The sequence below is a fragment of the Podarcis vaucheri genome (assembly GCF_965113315.1).
Source record: "Podarcis vaucheri genome assembly, chromosome: 14".
NCBI classification, from domain to species: Eukaryota; Metazoa; Chordata; class Lepidosauria; order Squamata; family Lacertidae; genus Podarcis; species Podarcis vaucheri.
Window position 1 is genome coordinate 43162864 of NC_138752.1, and position 21149 is coordinate 43184012.

At 44.9% G+C, this 21149-nt stretch overlaps 1 protein-coding gene across 2 annotated transcripts in view; it reads right to left on the reverse strand.

Annotated features, from left to right (window-relative positions):
- Nucleotides 1–21149, reverse strand: part of FAM20C (FAM20C golgi associated secretory pathway kinase) — a 101015-nt gene that overhangs the window by 54755 nt on the left and 25111 nt on the right. For both annotated transcript variants that reach the window (XM_082199749.1, XM_082199750.1), the window contains exon 3: nucleotides 1775–1853. In XM_082199749.1, coding sequence (XP_082055875.1) covers nucleotides 1775–1853 — 79 coding nt within the window. The remainder of the gene's footprint in view (nucleotides 1–1774; nucleotides 1854–21149) is intronic.

The following is a 21149-nucleotide window of genomic DNA, read 5'->3' on the forward strand; positions in this document are numbered from 1 at the left end:
TTCCTTGCAGGGCCTGGTTGGGGCAGGAAGAGAGGGAAAGGTTGTTGATGGCACCAGGTAAATGGTAGAGATCACCAGAGATTATCACAAGGCCCCAAAAGGTTTTAACTAACACAGATTGGAGGATTAGCTCCAATCCAAAAGGTGCGGAGATGTGAGCAACTGGGCAAGTCTGTCTGTAGGAGAATGTTTTTTTCCATTATCTTTTCATCTGCTCTGTTAATCAGAACCAGCAGGGGATTTGGGTTTTGTGAAGGGGGATTGGAGTAGCTATGCACAAAATAACTTCAAGCCACCCATAAAATATCCCCAAACAGGCAGCCAAGTGGTGCTGGGAGCTTGAGAAACGCAGGCGCTTTGGTGCATTTTCTCGACCACCTTGCAGCTTATTGCAAATTCAGAGATCTAAATCAGAGCAGTCAGCCTGTTCCCCAAGGTTTAGCTTGATCTGGGGCCAAGAAGACACTTAAATATCTGGCATGTGCAGGATCCCAGCAGCTTGTAGACAGCTGGTTGTATGCAGGTGTGTGTGTGTGTATACACATATATGCTGGTTTTACTGTATGTAGGCATTATTATTTTTTGCTTAAAATACTGCACATCACTTTGAGTTGCCATAGCAAAAAAGCAACTAACAAATTTAATTAATTAATTAATAATATAATAATTTGGATTTATATTTTTTTTACTTACTGATGCAATCACGAGCACAAATCACAAAAGAATATACAACCAAAGGGAAATCTGGGAGCGGCAGGGCAGGGGGATGCATTTGGCTATTACCGTAAACGTGAATCAGTTTTCCTACCATCTGAAGATGAATTATTTTCCAAGCTCTTCCCCACAATGAGTCCAAGGTAAATCTGGAATCTTAAACCCAAATCTAACTCATGAGCCTTAACCCATATTTGACCTTCCCTGAGTTCATTAATGTCTGGCAGAGGTTCATACAGGAGGCAAGTTGAAAGCAGTAAGACATCTGCAAAGCAAATGAGCTTTTCTGGTTAGTGCATGCTTGCCTTACCAACCTGAGTTGAGTTTACGCCTCTGGTCGTGAATGTATCCTCAGCACAAAATATTATTTCGTGCTATGTCTCCATCCCCCATGCAAATATCATCTACACCTGAATGGAGGTGGGGGTTGATTGGGACCAATGTAGGGGAAAGTGTTAAAAGTCCCTTTTATTTATGCTGTAGTCTGCACCATAGGGACACGGGTGGCGCTGTGGGTTAAACCACAAAGCCTAGGACTTGCCGATCAGAAGGTCGGCAGTTCGAATCCCCACGGCGGGGTGAGCTCCTGTTGCTCAGTCCCTGCTTCTGCCCACCTAGCAGTTCGAAAGCACGCCAGTGCAAGTAGATAAATAGGTACCGCTCTTGCGGGAAGGTAAACGGCATTTCTGTGCGTTGCTCTGGTTCGCCAGAAGCAGCTTAGTCATGCTGGTCACATGACCCGGAAGCTGTACGACAGCTCCCTTGGCCAATAATGCGAGATGAGCGCCGCAACCCCAGAGTCGGTCCCTACTGGACCTAATGGTCAGGAGTCCCTTTACCTTTACCTTTAGTCTGCACCAGATTCCACACACACCCGAGGCCTCCCTTTAATTTAAAAGCAGGTAGGGGCACCCAAACAATCATTGCTCCTTGTGTCATTACTGTCATATCTCTTTCCACCACAAGCTTGGCTACAGACAAGAATGCCCATTAGTGATCTCTTCGCAGGCATCAGAAATTTTGTAAACTTGCTTTTAAAAGACAGGGATTTCCCACTTACTTCATTGGCTTAAACAAGGCTTGCCCGTAATTCTGGAATGTCATTATCAGTTTGAGCTGGGTGCCTCCTGATTTCATTGCTGTAGAGGAAGGGGAAAGCAGAAGGGGAGAAAGAAAGAGAAAAATAGTTAAACCATGCCCGTACAGTTCAATAGACACCCAGCAAATTTTTAATACTGAAATGTCACAGTTAACCACCTGCAGCGAGAAAGAAGGGTTATTTATAGGGCAGTCAGCATCAAAAACACAGCAGTGCCATTTTTAACACTGGGAAGCTTTTTTCATGTGTGGTCTCCTTGAGAGCTGGATGAGCTTGTCAGTTTCGATTTCTCCCAGTTGCTCAGTTTTCAGTCTCATCTTCACCAGATTTCCACATCAGTTTGTGAATTATTAGTACTGTTATTTTAAAAAGCCCTCATGAAAATTCACCAGCCTTTTAGCACACATTTTCCTAGCACATGCAAGCAGACTTCCCTTGCAAGCATTTTAGCACATGGTTTCCACAAATACATGCATTTCTGCGCATATAGTATATGCATGTTCCCCTAATATATGCATTCTTATTCTCTTTTGTTGTTATTGGGAAAACTGGATTGCAAAATCTGGAAAAGGGGAAATTTGTAAGGCAATGTGCACTTTGGTCTCCATACTGGATAGGTTCATACTGAAGCAAGAAGTGAACCAATATTTATCCCCCATTCCTAGCTTCCCCTCAAGGCAAGGTTAAGAACAGAAGAATAGCCAGTTGAACTATGCCATTGACCCATCTAGTCCAGCATCTTGTTCTCACAATAGTAAACCCCAAATGCCTGTGGGAAACCAGGACACAGAACATCAGCGCAAGAGTACGCTTCCCACCCCATTTTTTCCAGCAACTGGTACTGTATTCAGAGCATTCCTGCCTCTAGCTGAGGAGGTAGACCATAGCCATCATGGCTGGCAGCCACTGGCAGCCCTTTCCTCCATGAATTTACAAAAGTAAGGCCACATCTTCAAGTGCCACTTGGCAAGGACGTGCCAAGCAGTGTCTTCAGGAAGGAGGGTGATGCTAAGTAAAGTCCAGATCCAAGAGAATGTGGCTTGGCAAGGTATATTCGGAGCCAGACAAGTCTCATCAGGACCACGGATAGCTCCCAGTGGGTTCTTCTGCTGGCTCTATTGTAGGTAATGGGGGGAATGTTGCCTTAGCAAAGAGCTGTATCCATTGGAAGCCCCATGAAGGCTAGCGAGCATGTCTTCTGGAATTGGACCCACCTCCCTGGAGAAGCTTTGCTCCTCAAAGAACCATTGCCTGTTTCTGGAATCACTGGCTTCTCCAAGACAGAGGTTAAAGGGGCAGTCCTCAGAGTCTGAAGAAGGCAAAGCGGGTGTTGTTCCTAAGCTGGGAGAGTACAGGAGATGCTGAAACCCCCCCCCCGAAAAACCCCCACACAAACCAACAGGGTTAAGCATCATAAGAATATTAATAAGAGCCTGTTGGATCAAGCCAAAAACCCATCTAGTACAGCATCTTCTTCTCACTGTGGGTGACCAGATGCATATGGGAAGCCCATAAGCAGGACCAACTCTCCCCACTTGTGATTCCAGAGCGTGTCCAGAGGAGGGCAACCAAAATGGTCAAAGGCCTGGAAACGATGCCTTATGAGGAACGGCTAAGGGAGCTGGGCATGTTTAGCCTGGAGAAGAGGAGGTTAAGGGGTGATATGATAGCCATGTTCAAATATATAAAAGGATGTCATATAGAGGAGGGAGAAAGGTTGTTTTCTGCTGCTCCAGAGAAGCGGACACGGAGCAATGGATCCAAACTACAAGAAAGAAGATTCCACCTAAAGATTAGGAAGAACTTCCTGACAGTAAGAGCTGTTCGACAGTGGGATTTGCTGCCAAGGAGTGTGGTGGAGTCTCCTACTTTGGAGGTCTTTAAGCAGAGGCTTGACAACCATATGTCAGGAGTGCTCTGATGGTGTTTCCTGCTTGGCAGGGGGTTGGACTCGATGGCCCTTGTGGTCTCTTCCAACTCTATGATTCTATGATTCTATGATTCTCAGCAGCTGGTTTCCAGAGGCAAACTGCCTCCAGCAGTGAGGTTGAAGATAGCTACGATGGCTAGTAGCCACTAGCCTCATCTCCCAATTTTTCTTCCTTATTTGGATTCTCTTTGGAGGCATTGCAGGCGGGGCTGGGTTCAGGGGTGGTAACACATATGCACAAACACACAAGTCATCACACCAGCAGCAGACAACATGTAACAAGCTGCACCTTAGCTTTTAAAAGCACTATCTTCAAAGCTGATTCTGTCAGGCAGCTTAGTGTGTGCAATTTCGTCCTTTCTTTAAATAAATAAAATAAAAACCCCTTCCTTCCAAAGGTCAGATAACCCACATCTTTTGGAGAGCTGACAAAAAAATAATCCAGATTTATTTTTGGGGGTGTGCGTGCGTAAATAAATGTCACATTATTCTACTTCAGATCTGTTGTCCTTCAGTTTCTTTGGCCCTGTACGTTTTCTCTCCCTGAACCAATGATATTAGCTACACGTCCTTTTAATTACTCCTCTCGGTGCTCTGTTACCGATAGGTCACCAGCTTGTAATCTGTCCTTTTCCCTCCTCCTTTCTTTTCTGTGCTACAAAATGTTATGCAAATCCGGTCAGTTTAATTACTCTTCGGCTTGAGCAAAACAGTCCCTCCAGCCTCGCTGTTTTCTGCTGACCCTAGCCTTCTCTTGCATTACCGACCCATCCCACAGGAACAAATAAATAATTAGAAATTAAAGTGCATTAAGCAATTTGCACCGAATAGGCAGAGCAGGAACGCACAGGTTTCACATATTAGATTAAGTTGGTGGTGCTGAGTAGGCCAAAACTCGGAATGCATTTAAGGGGAGAAAAGCATGCTGTCATTTTAAAGAAAGCAAAACCTCATTTCCAGTACTCGAAGCAGCTGCCTGAAGTCAGGTCTCTTGCAAATGCACAGCGCATGGTAACAAAATTTCGCCATACATTGTCAAGGCTGCTTGAGAACACGCCGTGTGTCCTCATTTCAACTCTCTTCACTTGTTTATAAAACAAGTGGCACCTGAAACAAAATGTTGTTTGGTGGGCTACTTCTGTTCAGGGGTCCTTCTAGGTAGCCAGCCAGCCAGCCAGCAATTCCCTTTCCAGAATACAGTGGTACCTCGGGTTACATATGCTTCAGGTTACATACGCTTCAGGTTACAGACTCCGCTAACCCAAAAATAATACCTCGGGTTAAGAACTTTGCTTCATGATGAGAACAGAAATCGTGCGGCGGCAAAAGGCAAAACCCATTAGCTAAAGTGGTGCTTCAGGTTAAGAACAGTTTCAGGTTAAGAACGGACCTCCAGAACGAATTAAGTACTTAACCCGAGGTACCACTGTACTCCATTCCCTTTCATTCTCCCTCTCTGGTTTTTCATGTCCCTCTTGATGATCAATCAGTCAGCATTTCACAGCGACTACCAATTCTCAGTCCCCATTTGGACTGGGGTTATTGGGGAAGGGTTGCCCTAGGGTCTGCCAAAGGTTTTTTGAGTACAAAATTTGGGGTTTCTCCAAGCCTGCTTATGCGTCCCTATTGCCTTTGGATGATTCTGTGCTTGCTTTATCAATATCCAGACTCAAAGAATGAGTCTGCTGCCAATGTATGAAGATCATCAGCTTGTGGTACCATGCAGGTGGGCTTTTTCACTGATGGCGCCAGTGTTGCGGAATGCCCCCCCCACTGAAATCAAAGAATCATAGAACTGTAAAGGTGGAAGGGACCCTGAGGATCATCTAGTCCAACCCCTCGCAATGCAGAAATATGCAGCTGCCCCTTATGGGGATTGAACCTGCAACCTTGCCATTATCAGCACCATGCTCTAACCAACTGAGCTATCCAGGGATAGCTGGATACAAGAGGCATTGTTAATGTTGGTATTCCACCTCATCCTGAAGGCACACTTGTTTGGGCAAGCAGAATTTCTGGTTTTATTTTATTTTTATTTTTAATTTTTTTATTAAATTTGTACGCTTTTTAACTGCTATGCTTTTTAATTGTGGATTTCTTATGGCGTATTTTTACTATGTATTGATTTCACTGTTGTAAACTACTTAGAAGCCATTTTGGCAGTATATGAATTAATGAATAAGAATAATCATGCAGAACAGGAGTGCGAAATCTTTTTTGGACTAATGACCACATTCGTTACTGGGCAATCTTTTAAGCGCTACGTGCCAGTGGCAAAATGAGCCTGGCAATGGATGCAAATTTTGTACACTAGGGTAGTTTTTTACACACATGCATGAAACCCTCTCTAGCCTCCATCCAGAGCAGAGGTCAGCAAACTTTTTCAGCACTGTCCCTTAGACCTTGTGGGGCACTGGACTATATTTTGTTTGGGGGAAGAACGAATTCCTATGCCCCACAAATAACCCAGAGATGCATTTTGCATAAAAGTACACATTCTACTCATGTAAAAACACGCTGATTCCTGGACTGTCCGTGGGCTGGATTGAGAAGGTTATTGGGCCAAATCTGGCCCCCGGACCTTAGTTTGTCTACCCATAATCCAGACAAGCAAAAGGCATTATCACTGCCAATATGACCATAGTGATTCATTTTTTGGCACTTACAGGCTCTTGACTATTCCTTGTCTATGAAAACACTTGCAGAATCATCCATCCTACCAGGTTGATTTTGGACTTTCCCCAGCAAACACAACTGATACCTTGAGCAATCATCCACCCAGCAGCTTAGCATTCTCCTGGGAGTTTGACAAAAGAACAAAAGTGAGCAGCCCCTGCCCAAACCTCCTGCCAGCAACAAAATACAAAACCATTAACCAAACTACAAATACAACCAGAAAAAGCCAAATATATAGCTGTAAGAACCTAAGCCACGAGAGATAAGCTCAGGTCAATGTCAGAAAGTCCTCTGGCATTTGGCCACACACAGCCTGATAAATGGGACGCGGGTGGCGCTGTGGTCTAAGCCACTGAGCCTCTTGGGCTTGTTGATCAGAAGGTCGGCAGTTTGAATCCCTGCAATGGGGTGAGCTCCTATTGATCTGTCCCAGCTCCTGTCAAAAGCACGCCAGTGCAAGTAGATAAATAGGTACCACTCCGGCGGGAAGGTAAACAGCATTTCTGTGTGCTGCTCTGGTTTGCCAGAAGCGGCTTAGTCATGCTGGCCACATGACCTGGAAAAACTGTAGTCGGGCAAATGCCGGCTCCCTCAGCCTGTAAAGCGAGATGAGCACCGCAATCCCAGAGTCGTCTGCGACTGGACTTAACTGTCAGGGGTCCTTTACCTTTTTTACCTTTTTAGACTGATAAATACACACTCATTTTACATCATGCAATTGGGGGAGGAGGGGTTCCTTCCTGCAAAGGGAGTTGACATATAGCAGGAGCAAGCGTCAAGCTGGAATTTATCCTTTTGGTAAAATAATTGTGGCATTATACCCTTTGAAGTTTGGCAAAGAGATTTTCAAACTCTCAGTGTTCCAAACTGCAATCGTTTCCTAACAACTCTCTGCACCCTTAGAAAACTACAGTTCCCAGGATTGTGTGTGTGTGTGTGTGTGTGTGTATTTGGAGTATTTGCCCCACTCCAGCCCTGGAAAAAAAATCATGCAGACTGACAGCATCCCCTAAAAAAACCTAAAAAGGAAAAAAACCCTACAGGAAATAAGAAGAATGTGCGCAGACATATTTTCAACGGAGCATTATGTATGGCAGGGGTAGCCAACGTGATGCTCTCAAGCCGTTGTTCATGTTGGCTGCGGCTGATGGGGGTTGGAGGAATGGAACAACGACTGGAGGATGCTACATTGCCAATCCCTGACATTATGGTGCTCCGAGAACTGAGAAGTCCATAAAAGCCTGAAGCCTGCCAGGATCTGTGTACGTCATCCAAATTGACTCAAATATATGCCCAGCCCACCCACGCGTTCCCAACCACACTGAGTTTCATGTTCTTGTTTCCGGTCCTATTTTTATGAACGACACATGGCAATTTTGCTTTGCATTCCTGTGTCAGACCAACCAATGTTTTCCCCCCTTTCCTTTCCTTTTTTTTTCTCTTTTACAAGAAAGCCACTCACGTTTCCAAGACTCTGTTTGCACATTTGGAGATGACAACTCGAGACTCTCGTTTCTGTCCAAACAACATTGTCATAAGGATTTACAGCAGGCAGAACTGTGTCAACAGTTTTCAAGGAAGCCACATAATAATGACACTAAGTCATTGCTGCCAGTAATGGCCTTGGAACGGCATGCTAACGAGGCCTCAAAATGGGAGGCCAATTTGGCTCCCACCAGAATTTCCAGCTCTCTTTAGCAGCAAAAAGACTACCAAGTTTTTTGTTTGTTTGTTTTGTTACAAGAAAAACTGCTCCCTTTCTCTTATGGGGTATTCCGGAGCCTGTACATGGGCTCCTTATTGGTAGGAGAAAATAACAGAGGCCAACCAGAGTAAACTGAAAAGCAAAGCGGCTAGTAAGCCTGATCTTTATTAAAGGAACTGTTGCAACAGGGTCTCCACTCACCACACACAGGAGGGAGGAGAACCCTGAACAATAGTGCACAAGCTCTTATATAGACTTTCGAAACTGCCCACCCTGTAGCTCAAGACCACTCCCCTAAAACATCATACATACATCACAGAAGGAGGTGGTCTACAGCAGAGGAGTCAGTCTTCAGCAGAAATCCTTTCTGCTGGGATACCTGATAATGGTCACTAATTGCATTACCTGGGCAGCCTGGCCATTCTTTTGTGATGGTTAATACTTTAGTTCCTGAATTCAGGTCACAGGCTCACCCTATTCATACACAAAGACACCCTTAAGACAAGATTTGCAAGTGAAAAGACAATGGGGAAGCTTTCCCCATTTGCCTCCCTTACTGCAGAGGAATATTTGAGGTCATTGGGAGAGTCAAAATGGCCCCAGGATTGCTCTCCCATACTATTTCAGACACATGGTTCATATATTTAGATATATATTTGAGACCCAGGAATTCTTATAACAGTTTACTTCTGCTTTCTGCCTTGCAATAGTCTCATGTGCAGGAAGGCAAAAATGCCTTGTTTCCCTTTCAAACCCTGTATTTGTGGCACACACCACTTTTCCCCATCTGCTGCAGTTTCTCTTCCACCAGAAGATCCCTGTCGGGTGGGGTGGGTGTAGTTTGGCCAAAGCAGTCCCTTGGGCCATTTAAGAAAGCCTGTTTGCACCCAGGGGCTGGAGGTTCCACACCACCTTTCAGTTGGTCTTGATAAAAGTATGACTCCATTAAGACACTGGATTCCCCCCACCCAACAGATCCACAAGGTTCTCTGAAAAGCCTCAAAAGGAATATAAAACAAGAGGTGTGATTTTTTTTTTTAAAGTTTCCTCTAATCACAGTCATAATCGCCCTTTCCCCCAGAAGCCCTTAGGTATGTATGAATGCTGGAAGCAGAGATTTTATTTTCGTCATAGCCTTTACAACTCCCCAAGGTATATATCATTAACTCTGGCAAAGATTACCCAGAACGTTTACATAGTGTTGAAAGTGCATTCAAATGCAAATGTTACATTTAATCTTTCAGCATCTGAAAAAACACACCCCAAAGAATGGAAAGCAAAGAGTAAGTTAAGTAATCTTATATAAAGATTAACAAACAAACAAAAAGACCAGCAATCACCTTGACCCCAAAGTCAAGGGAGAAGGGCACAGCCAATTTGAGAGTTAGAATTTCAGCTTACTTTTACTTTCAGGTAAAAGAGGGGGAAAACTGGAAGAGTTTCAGGACTGCACTCAGGAAAGTGTTCCATGACTGTTTGGCTGTCGATCAAACCTTTAATTATATTCTCCTGCCCTGACCTCCTTCTCATGTCATCTTCCCTTTGGATCACCCGCCTTTCCATTTCCCAAAAACTTTCTATCTTACTGGAACATTTTAGATGACAGCTTGTATGCTAGAGAACAATTTCATATTGCAAAGGATTCTGGGGGATCTTCTCAGATGCATGTTCCAGCACAGGATCCTAGGGCAGGACTCCAGTTCCCATCAGCCTCAGCCACCCTGGCCAATGGTCCTGAGATGATGGGAGTTGTAGTCCAACAGTATCCAGAAGGTAGCACATTGGCTATTCTGGATTTAGGCTTTCCTTAAGGTGGTCCTTAGGAGAGTTATTCAGCCTGGCCCCAACAGATGCAATAGTTACAGAAGAGGAGACATGCACAATTCTGTCCATTTAGCACCTATGGTGAGATGAAGCCAGGAGTGGAGACCCTTTGGCCCTCCAGATGTTGTTGGACTCCAACGCCCATCATTCCCAACCAGCTTGGTTGATGGTCAGGGATGATGGGAATTGTTGTCCAGCAACCTCTGGAGGACCACTGGGTCCTCATCCCTGCTGTAGGGTCAAATCAATGGACTCTAGCTAGGCCTTTGGGTTCTTGCTCTGTATCAGCTGACAGTGTGCCCCAGAAGATGTCCAACAGCTGCACATTGCAGGGGAAGAGCAGTTGTGTTTTATAAGACTAAGACATTTATACCATACATCTGAAGCACTGTGATACCACTTTCAGCAGTCATGGTCTCCACCCCCATCGTTCAGCCCGGACACTGAGATCCAGCACTGAGGGCCTTCTGGCGGTTCCCTCATTGTGAGAAGTGAGGTTACAGGGAACCAGACAGAGGGCCTTCTCGGTAGTGGCGCCCGCCCTGTGGAACGCCCTTCCTTCAGATGTCAAAGAGATAAACAACTACCTCAGAAGACATCTTAAGGCAGCCCTGTTCAGGGAAGTTTTTAATGTATGATATTTTAGTGTATGTTTGGTCTCTGTGGAAGCTGCCCAGAGCGGCTGGGGAAACTCAGCCAGATGGGCGGGGTACAAATAATAAATTATTATTATTATTATTATTATTATTATTATTATTATTATTATTATTATTATTATGGCTTCCCCCAAAGACTTATGAGAGCTGTAGTTTGTTAAGGGTGCTGAGAGTTATCACGATGCCCCTATTCCCCTCCCAGAGCTACAATTCCCAGAGTTCCCTGTGAAGAGAGTGAAGTGACATTTGAAGCGAGTGGTGCTGAGAGCTTCTCAGTTAATACTCATAACCTCAATGTCACGCCCACATGCTCTAGACTGGAGATGAAAAGTCACAATCAAAAGGGGAACCTTGCCTAAGAGGACATCTCATGGTCACGGGGTGGGCTTAATATTGCTCAACCCCCCTCTCCTAGAGGCCTTTTTCCACAGCCCCAGTTATTTATTTATTTATTTTATTTCCTACAAAAATTGTATGCCGCTTGATTGTACAGGCAAAACCCAAGCAGTTAACAAAAAAGCAATAATATTATTGCTAAAAGCAGCTAAAAACAATTATTTAAATATTGTAAAAAATAAATAAATCAGTGATAAAACAAAAACAGATTAACATACAAGTCAACAGTCAACATATCTGGGTAGGCTTGTCTAAACAAAAATGTTTTTTAGCAGGCGCTGAAAAGAGTACAGTGAAGGCGCTTGCCTGACGTCAATAAGCTGGGAGTTCCAAAGGGTCCTGCCACACTAAAAGATTGATTTCTTACAAAACCAGGAAAGGCATTACATGGCACCTGTAACCAGTGCCAGTTCTGCTGTTCAAAGCAACTGAGTACATAGGGTACAGTGATCTCAGAGACCCCAAGTTGTTAAGGGCTTCATATACTAACTGTGGGATGCGGGTGGCGCTGTGGGTTAAACCACAGAGCCTAGGACTTGCCCATCAGAAGGTCAGCGGTTCGGCTCCTGTTGCTCGGTCCCTGCTCCTGCCAACCAAGCAGTTTGAAAGCACGTCAAAGTGCAAATAGATAAATAGGTACCACTCTGGCGGGAAGGTAAGCAGCATTTCCGTGCACTGCTCTGGTTCGCCAGAAGCGGCTTAGTCATGCTGGCTCCCTAGGCCAATAAAGCGAGATGAGCGCCGCAACCCCAGAGTCGGTCACGACTGGACCTAATGGGCAGGGGTCCTTTTACGTTTATACTAACTGTAGCACATTGAACTTAGTGCGCCAGCAATTCAGCAGCCAGTGCAGATCTCGGAGCACAGGTGTTATATGCTGACAAGGTCTCCCTCCTGCCAGCAATTGTGCTGCAGCATTCTGCACTAACTGCAGCTTGTGGATCAAGTGCAAAGGAAACCCCCCAGTTTTATTACATCCTTCCCCTATTAGCCACCTCCACACTGCAGCGCACGATTCGACCCTTTCCTTGCACCCCGTGTCTATGCAGAGGAAGCCACAAAGTCCCCAACAGCCATGCACCAACCCAGCTCCCTTCCCCAAACAGTGCTTGCCCAGCCTCCTCTACTATCGCATCTCCAGAGAAAGCAATCCTGCTGATGTATCTCATTCCATTACCGAACTGCAATAAACCTGCCTGGACAAGAAATCTCCTTCCCTGTCATTTAACCTTACTGATTGCCTGGGTTGGGTAACAGGCTGTTACTTCACAGCCGTCCTAAAAGTCAGACTTTCCCCTCTATTCCTTTCGAAACTCGAGGCAGCTGCAAGTTATCAAGGAAGCCAGTGGTTTATGGAACCTGCAGAGTCATCCTGCTCCGCAGCCATCCTCAAATGGTCATGAGATCCTCATCAGAGGGGGAGCTGCCAATCGTCCAAAAACAGCAGAGGCAACACAAATGTGCTTCTCAAGCTGCCTTCTCTCATGGTTAAAGGACAGCCCCGATCTGAAACACTGGAAGCTGCCCCTGGGACTCTTGATCTCCAACCACCATGTTTTCCTGTTTCTTCCAGACTATAACTGTGCTAAGTAGAACCCATTTTTCTGCCCTTCTATCTATATGTATCTGTAAATGAATAGCATGGGACAATCCTTTCCTAGCTGCCTTTCCTCCTCTGTTTCAACTCAATTTGCAGGCAAGGCACTGAATTCCCAGGAAACACCATGAAGAAACTTCCGAAGCGTACTTCTGGAGCAGGAGAAGTCCATCTAGTCAAGCATTCTGCTCCTGCAGTACAGAACAAGCAAGACATGGCCCTCTCTCCATAGAATCACAGAATTGTAATGTTCAGCAGCAACCAGCTGTCTCTGATACTAAAGATAAAGGGACCCCTGACCATTAGGTCCAGTTGTGGCCGACTCTGGGGTTGTGGCGCTCATCTCACTTTATTGGCCGAGGGAGCCGGTGTACAGCTTCCGAGTCATGTGGCCAGCATGACTAAGCTGCTTCTGGTGAACCAGAGCAGCACACGGAAACGCCGTTTACCTTCCCGCTGGAGCGGTATCTATTTATCTACTTGCACTTTGACGTGCTTTCGAACTGCTAGGTTGGCAGGAGCAGGGACCAAGCAATGGGAGCTCAACCCATCAGGGGATTTGAACCGCCAACCTTCTGATCAGCAAGCCCTAGGCTCTGTGGTTTAACCCACAGCGCCACCCGTGTCCCTGATTGCCCCATATATGCATTACGACTTTGTAGCTATTGCTAGCCTTACCCTCCATGTGTTTGTCTAATCCTCTGACAAAGTTGTCTCAAGTTGTGCCACAATCACTACATCTCCAGATACAAAATGTCACTGTTTCACGATACACCATAGTTGGGAGAACTCTTATTCCTATCATGGAATCACAGAATTGTAGACCTGGAAGGGACCCTGGGGGTCATCTATTCCAACCCCCTGCAATGCAAGAATCTCAGCTAAAGCATCCATGACCCAACCTCTGCTTAAAACCCTCCAATGAAGAAGAGTTCACCACTTCCTGAGGGAGACTGTTCCTCTGTCAAACAGCTCTTACTGTCAGAAAGTTCTTCCTGATGTTTAGTCAGAATCTCCTTTCTTGTAACTTAAATCCATTGGTTTGGGTCCTATCCTACAGAGCAGGAGCAAACAAGCTTGTTCCCTCTTCCATGTGACAACCCTTGAGCTATTTGAAGATGGCTATCATATCTCCTCTCACTCTCCTCTTATCCAGGCTAGACATACCCAGCTCCTTCAACCATTCCTCATAAAGCTTGGTTTCCACACCCTTGATCACCTTGGTTGTCGTCCTCTGCACATGTTCCAACATGTCAACATGCCTCTTAAATTGTGATGTCCAGAATTGGACACAGCACTCCAGATGTGGTCAGACCAAGGCAGAATATAGTGCCACTCTTACTTCACTTGACTAGGACACAGTGGTTTAACTAACTTCAGCCCCTCTTCCTGGGGAATTCTGGGAACTGTAACTCTGTGAAGGGAATAGGGGTCTTCTAACAACACTCAGCACCATTCACAAACTACAGTCCCCATGATCCTTTGTTGGGGAAGCCATGGCTGCTTAAGGTGGTAGGATACTGCTTTAAATGTATAGCGCAAATGAGGCCTTTAATGTAAAATTCAGATGCCAGAGTAAGGCATTGTATTAGATAGCTCTAGATATCTTGAGAAAGGATACCAATCAATGGGGGAAGTCAGTAGGTCTGTCTCAGTCATGTCTTTGACTTGGCATGTGATTTATTTTTCCCCATCACCAGAATATCATTTACTTTTTTAAAAAATCTGCTGACAGATGGAAACACCAGCTTTTTGTTTTTTCCTCCATTTCCAAGCCAATGACCAATTCATAAGTCACAGATAGAAATAGATTTGGTTCTTTATGGGGCAAACAGTGTGTGGGATGTGCCACCCCACCCCCAATAAGCAGGAACAAATTGCAATTCTATTATTCCCAGGCAAAATAATCCTTGCACAGGGAAATCTAGCATTTCAAGGAATGGAGAGTTAGGGTGGTAGTTCAGAGTGTTGGCATTAGGTAAGCCATTGTCCTGATCCAAGAAGACTTTTCTTAGGCTCTTATGAGTAACAGAGCAGGAAGACTGTTGCCTTTGTGCCCTGCCTGTGGTATTCCTGCAGCAATTGGACTGGCCAGGGCGCTAGACAAGATGGGCCCCTTTCTGACTTATTCATAGTCAGAACATGAACTTTGACCCTCAAGATGCATCTCTAAGTCAGTGGGGCTGACCTCTGGGTAAATACACATAGGATCTCACACACAGCCAAATATTTAACTGAATACAACCAGTGGTGTAGCGTGGGTTGTCAGCACCTGGGGCAAGGCAAGTAATTTGTGCCCCTAACCTGTGGATTTGCACCCCCTAACCCCCAGATGTTGCGCCCAGTGCGGCCGGCCCCCCCTGCACACGCTACGCCACTGAATACAACTTTCTCTGGGCTGAACTCTGAACTCATTTTCATTTCACCAGTGCCCAGATTACTTATCGGTCCCACTCGCTAATTGCTTCCATAACTGCATGCACCTCTTTAATTACTTCGCCCACCCAAGCAAGACGCATTGTAGATTTCAGAAATGAACTGACTCGAGTTAGGCACTCGTTTCTTCGGGCAGGGAAATAAAACAAACCACCTTGAGGCCTACCTTCTTCCCTAAGAAATCAAGCTCAAGCCTCCCGTTAATTTTAACTTGGGGAAGGAAAAGGCCCAATGTTATTAGCAAGTTGCATCTAACCATTCTACACCATGCCGCGTTTCTAATTAAACAACTCTTTGGCTCATGCAGGTGGCATTATTGCAGATGTAAATTTCAAATTGCACAAAGAAATGGCTAATTATGGTCATTTTTGAGTCTTGATTCAGATAATTATGTTTCTGAGCCTATGAGCTCAGAATGCTCACCTTTCCCAGAAAATATACTGCCAGTGTTCAGTTCAAAATAATATTAAGGATCTAATTATCCTTTAAGAGCATAGCATGGAATGAATGGGGGAGGGGAGATAACATAAAAAAAGAAACATGAATGGTCCAAACTCTCAACTGCAGTTTCTCATTTCTCCAACCTTAAATTTGGTTCTGCACATTAGTTTGTGATTACTTTTTTTAAAAAAGTCCACATGAAAAATCAGCAGCGTTTGACTGCCAATTTCTCCAAATATACACCTATCTGTGTGCAATTTTGCCTAATATATACTTCCTCTTTTTGCAAAGCAACATTTCCTAATATAATGGTGAAGGCTCAGCAGACATTTGGGCCTGGGGCACTTGTGAGCCACGTAGATGTTGTTGAACTAGAACTCCCACCATTCCTACTTATTGATCATTGTTGGCTCAGGCTGATGGAATCCAGCAGTGCTGGTTGCCACAAGGTCCTAATGCCTAGGACCAGAGAAAATGGAGGAGGTAGAGAAACAATGTGCATTGTCTGGAGCTCCATAGAAAAGGAAAGGGGAATTTGTGGCCCTCCAGAGTTGTTGCACTGCAATTCCCATTTGGTGTCTCCCATGCTGAAGGGGGCTGATGGTGCAGGAACTCAACATGAATGCCCCCGTAGTTCTCTTATAATGGTGATGGCGCTCCCCAGAGAGGTGCTGGAACTGAGTTTTTTTGAGTTCTGGCTGAAAAAAAGCAGACTTCAGGTCTTTTTTCAGGTCAGCTTAGTGGATTGGAAGGATGAGCAGACATCTGAGCCTGGTCCAAGTTTCTCTGGCCCAAGGATTAGGACCTTGTGGCACTGTTGGATTCCATTAAGGTAAAGGCAAAGCAGCCGTAGATGGTTAAGTCCAGTCAAAGGCAACTATGGGGTTGCTCATCTTGCTTTCAGGCCGAGGGAGCCAGCATTTGTCCACAGGCAGCTTTCCAGGCCATGTGGCCAGCATGACTGAACAGCTTCTGGCACAACAGAACACCATGACGGAAACCAGAGAGCATGGAAATGCTGTTTACCTTCCCACCGGAGTGGTACCTATTTATCTACTTGCACTGGTATGCTTTCGAACTGCTAGGTTGGCAGGAGCTGGGACAGAGCAACAGGAGCTCACTCTGTCATGGGGATTTGAGCCGCTGACCTTCTGATTGGCGAGCCCATGGCAAATAGGGATGGTGGGAGTTCTAGTTCAACAGCATCTGTGTGGCTCACATGTGCACCATCCTTGCCCCACACAAATCAAAGTAGTGTATGTCTGGGGTATTCCATATAGTTCAACCAGTTTTACTGTCATGGGGGCCCTTCCCCATTGCAGGACTCTTTGGTATTGTAGTTCTGTGAATGGAATTATCAAATAACTTCAGAAAACTACAATTCTCAGGGTTCTCCAGGGGGCAGGGGAAGTCACTGCAGCTCAACCAGGTTAACTTTCGCCTGACCACCTTCAGATTATCACAGTCATTTTAAAGCACCAATATCTCATGATTAGCAACCACCCTGTAGGGATGGAGGATAAATATGGTTCAGTTAGACTTATAATGCAAACTTCTCTAATTTGCACTTTTTGGAACAATATGCAAGCCAAAACACAGCTATCCCAGTCTGACATCAATACAAGGGAAGATTCTGGAGCAGATCATTAAGCAAACAGTCTGTGAGCACCTAGAAAGGAATGCTGTGATCACCAATAGTCAGCATGGATTTCTGAAAAATAAGTCATGTCAGACTAACCTGATCTCGTTTTTTGACAGAATTACAAGCCTGGTGGATGAAGGGAACGCAGTGGATGTAGCCTACCTTGATTTCAGCAAGGCATTTGACAAGGTGCCCCATGATATTCTTGTAAAGAAGCTGGTAAAATGCGGTCTTGACTATGCTACCACTCAGTGGATTTGTAACTGGCTGGCTGACCGAACCCAAAGGGTGCTCATCAATGGTTCCTCTTCATCCTGGAAAAGAGTGACTAGTGGGGTGCCACAGGGTTCTGTCTTGGGCCCGGTCTTATTCAACATCTTTATCAACGACTTGGATGATGGACTCAAGGGCATCCTGATCAAATTTGCAGATGACACCAAACTGGGAGGGGTGGCTAACACCCCAGAGGACAGGATCACACTTCAAAACGACCTTGACAGATTAGAGAACTGGGCAAAAATAAACAAGATGAATTTTAACAGGGAGAAATGTAAAGTATTGCACTTGGGCAAAAAAAATGAGAGGCACAAATACAAGATGGGGGACACCTGGCTTGAGAGCAATACATGTGAAAAGGATCTAGGAGTCTTGGTTGACCACAAACTTGACATGAGCCAACAGTGTGACGCGGCAGCTAAAAAAGCCAATGCAATTCTGGGCTGCATCAATAGGAGTATAGCATCTAGATCAAGGGAAGTAATAGTGCCACTGTATTCTGCTCTGGTCAGACCACACCTGGAGTACTGTGTCCAGTTCTGGGCACCACAATTCAAGAAGGACACTGACAAACTGGAACGTGTCCAGAGGAGGGCAACCAAAATGGTCAAAGGCCTGGAAACGATGCCTTATGAGGAACAGCTAAGGGAGCTGGGCATGTTTAGCCTGGAGAAGAGGAGGTTAAGGGGTGATATGATAGCCATGTTCAAATATATAAAAGGATGTCACATAGAGGAGGGAGAAAGGTTGTTTTCTGCTGCTCCGGAGAAGCGGACACGGAGCAATGGATCCAAACTACAAGAAAGAAGATTCCACCTAAACATTAGGAAGAACTTCCTGACAGTAAGAGCTGTTCGACAGTGGAATTTGCTGCCAAGGAGTGTGGTGGAGTCTCCTACTTTGGAGGTCTTTAAGCAGAGGCTTGACAACCATATGTCAGGAGTGCTCTGATGGTGTTTCCTGCTTGGCAGGGGGTTGGACTTGATGGCCCTTGTGGTCTCTTCCAACTCTATGATTCTATGATTCTATGATTCTATCCCTGCAAATTCACACTTCTCCCAATTTTACAATGCCATTCTCCAGTTAAATGCATACAGTACATTAGGGGAAAGTGTGCATTAAAATAGGTATTTCTGTATAACTTTGAAAACTAGATAAATAGATAAGATAACGAATATGTTAGTGAAAGCTATACATAGAGTGCATTATATCAGGGGAAATAGCTTGCAAAAATGGGCTTTCACTAAAAAGCAAAGGCATTTTCATGAGGGTTTTTTTTATTTTAAAAAATGAATAAATTGCAAACTGATTGATACGTGGAGGACTGAAGAGAAGACTGGGAAGCTGAGAAATGCAGAGAAACCGAAAATGACAGGCTATCCCTCCCAGCCGGTCACGACTTGCGTTCTGCAGTAGCATCTGGTCGTCTTTTTGGCTTTTGTTTTCATGGCACTCTTTAATTGCTTGAAAATTACACCATATGTAGCAGTGTTAAGTGTAAATATTTCATTTAGTAAAACATTACCTTGCACTGCTATGGCAACTTTCTCTCATAAGTACAAACACCCCCCTTTCCTCAGCTTTAAAAGCCCTGCGTAACTGAATTTGAATAGATAGGTGGTACATTGCTGGCTGGCAATCCAATCCAGTCCTGAACACTGGGTATGGGGAACCTTTGGCCCTCCAGATGTTGTTGAACTACAACTCCCATCAGTCCCAGCAAAATGGCTAGTGGCCGGGGAGCAGTTCAGCAACATCTGGAGGGCCAAAGGTTCTTCCTCTTCTGCTAGAGGGAATCCATATCTATGAATAAATACATAATTTTCACCCCTGAAAATTGTTAAGGAGGCCAATTGCGGCCGTACCTGAAACTGCTTTGCGATCCAACTTCTTTCCTGAAAAAGTGCAGTCCAAAATGATCAACATTTTGTGCAAATCCAGTCTCTCAGGGTGGGAGACTGGGAGAAGAGGTAGACACCCAGGTGAAAGCTGGGGGGGGGTGTGTGTCCACCTTCATACCCTCCAACATTTCTCTGATGAAAATAGGGACATCCTATTCCATAATAATAATCATCATAATATATATGTTTAGTACCTCGCCCATCCAACTGGGTTGCCCCAGCCACTTTGAGCAGCTTCCAATATATATATATATATATATATATATATATATATATATATATATATATACATACACACACACACACACACACATACACACACACACACACAACATAATAAAACATTAAACATTTAAAAGCTCCCTATACAGGGCTGACTTCAGGTGTCTTCTAAAGGTTGTATAGTTACTTATCTCCTTGGCTCAGGGGTCACATAACTCCATACCCTCCTACATTTCTCAGATGAGAATAGGGACGTGCTAAAAGAACTGGACCATAAAGAGGGCTGATCGCCGAATAATTGATGCTTTTGAATTATGGTGCTGGAAGAGACTCTTGAGAGTCCCGTGGACTGCAAGAAGATCAAACCTATCCATTCTGAAGGAAATCAGCCCTGAGTGCTGACTGGAAGGACAGATCGTGAAGCTGAGGCTCCAATACTTTGGCCACCTCATGAGAAGAGAAGACTCCCTGGAAAAGGCCCTGATGTTGGGAAAGATGGAGGGCACAAGGAGAAGGGGACGACAGAGGACAAGATGGTTGGACAGTGTTTTCGAAGCTACCAGCATGAGTTTGACCAAACTGCGGGAGGCAGTGGAAGACAGGAGTGCCTGGCATGCTTTGGTCCATGGGGTCACGAAGAGTCGGACACAACTAAACGACTAAACAACAGCAACAAAGAAAAAGTGGGACATTCTAGGATCAAATCAGAAACCAGGACAGCTTCTGTATCCAGGACTCTCCCTGGGAAATAGGGACAGTTGGAGGGACTGCAATAATAATCTAGAAAGTCACAGGTTCCTCTCATCTCTCCCATACTAAAATGACCAGCATTTTGCAAATCTGAATACAGTGGTACCTCGGGTTATAATTCGTTCCAGAGGTTCGTTCTTAACCTGAAACTGTTCTTAACCTGAAGCACCACTTTAGCTAATGCTGCTGCTGCCATGCCACTGGAGCACGATTTCTGTTCTCATCCTGAAGCAAAGTTCTTAACCCGAGGTACTATTTCTGGGTAGCAGAGTCTGTAACCTGAAGCGTATGTAAACTGAAGCGTATGTAACCCGAGGTACCACTGGAATCCTTAGAGGTGCTCTGTTAATTTTGACACCACTAGATTATACTGTCCATCTGACATGCTCCCAAACATTCTGTCCCATTATTAATTTCAGAAGGCCTTGCTTCTGAAAGTAGCTGGCGAAATATGACCCCACCAAACTCTTGCCTGCCTAAGTCAGCCACCAATATTCTGTATCTCAAAAGCAGTGAGACAGAAACACAGTTGTATGGGATTTTCCACCCCTGCCTTTGTTCAAACGTATTTTGAAAGATGCTTTGTGGGTTGCTGACACACACACAATTTCACATATGAAAAGTGAAACACACTCAGGTGCCTCAAACAGAAACTCTTCAAAGAAACATACACTGCCCAGGAGCTACGCAAGATAAAAGATCTTGAAACTAACGCTACAGCATGTGAGGGTGGTAATAAAGACCAGAATCACAATTCTGCTCCGGAGCACTGAAAAGAGGTGCTTGCATTTGATAGCAATAGGCCTAGAATTCAGCCTCCTGCTGAGCTCAAAACTTAAACCAAGGTTCTAGTCTTTGTGACTGTGAAGATTTATTAATTTATT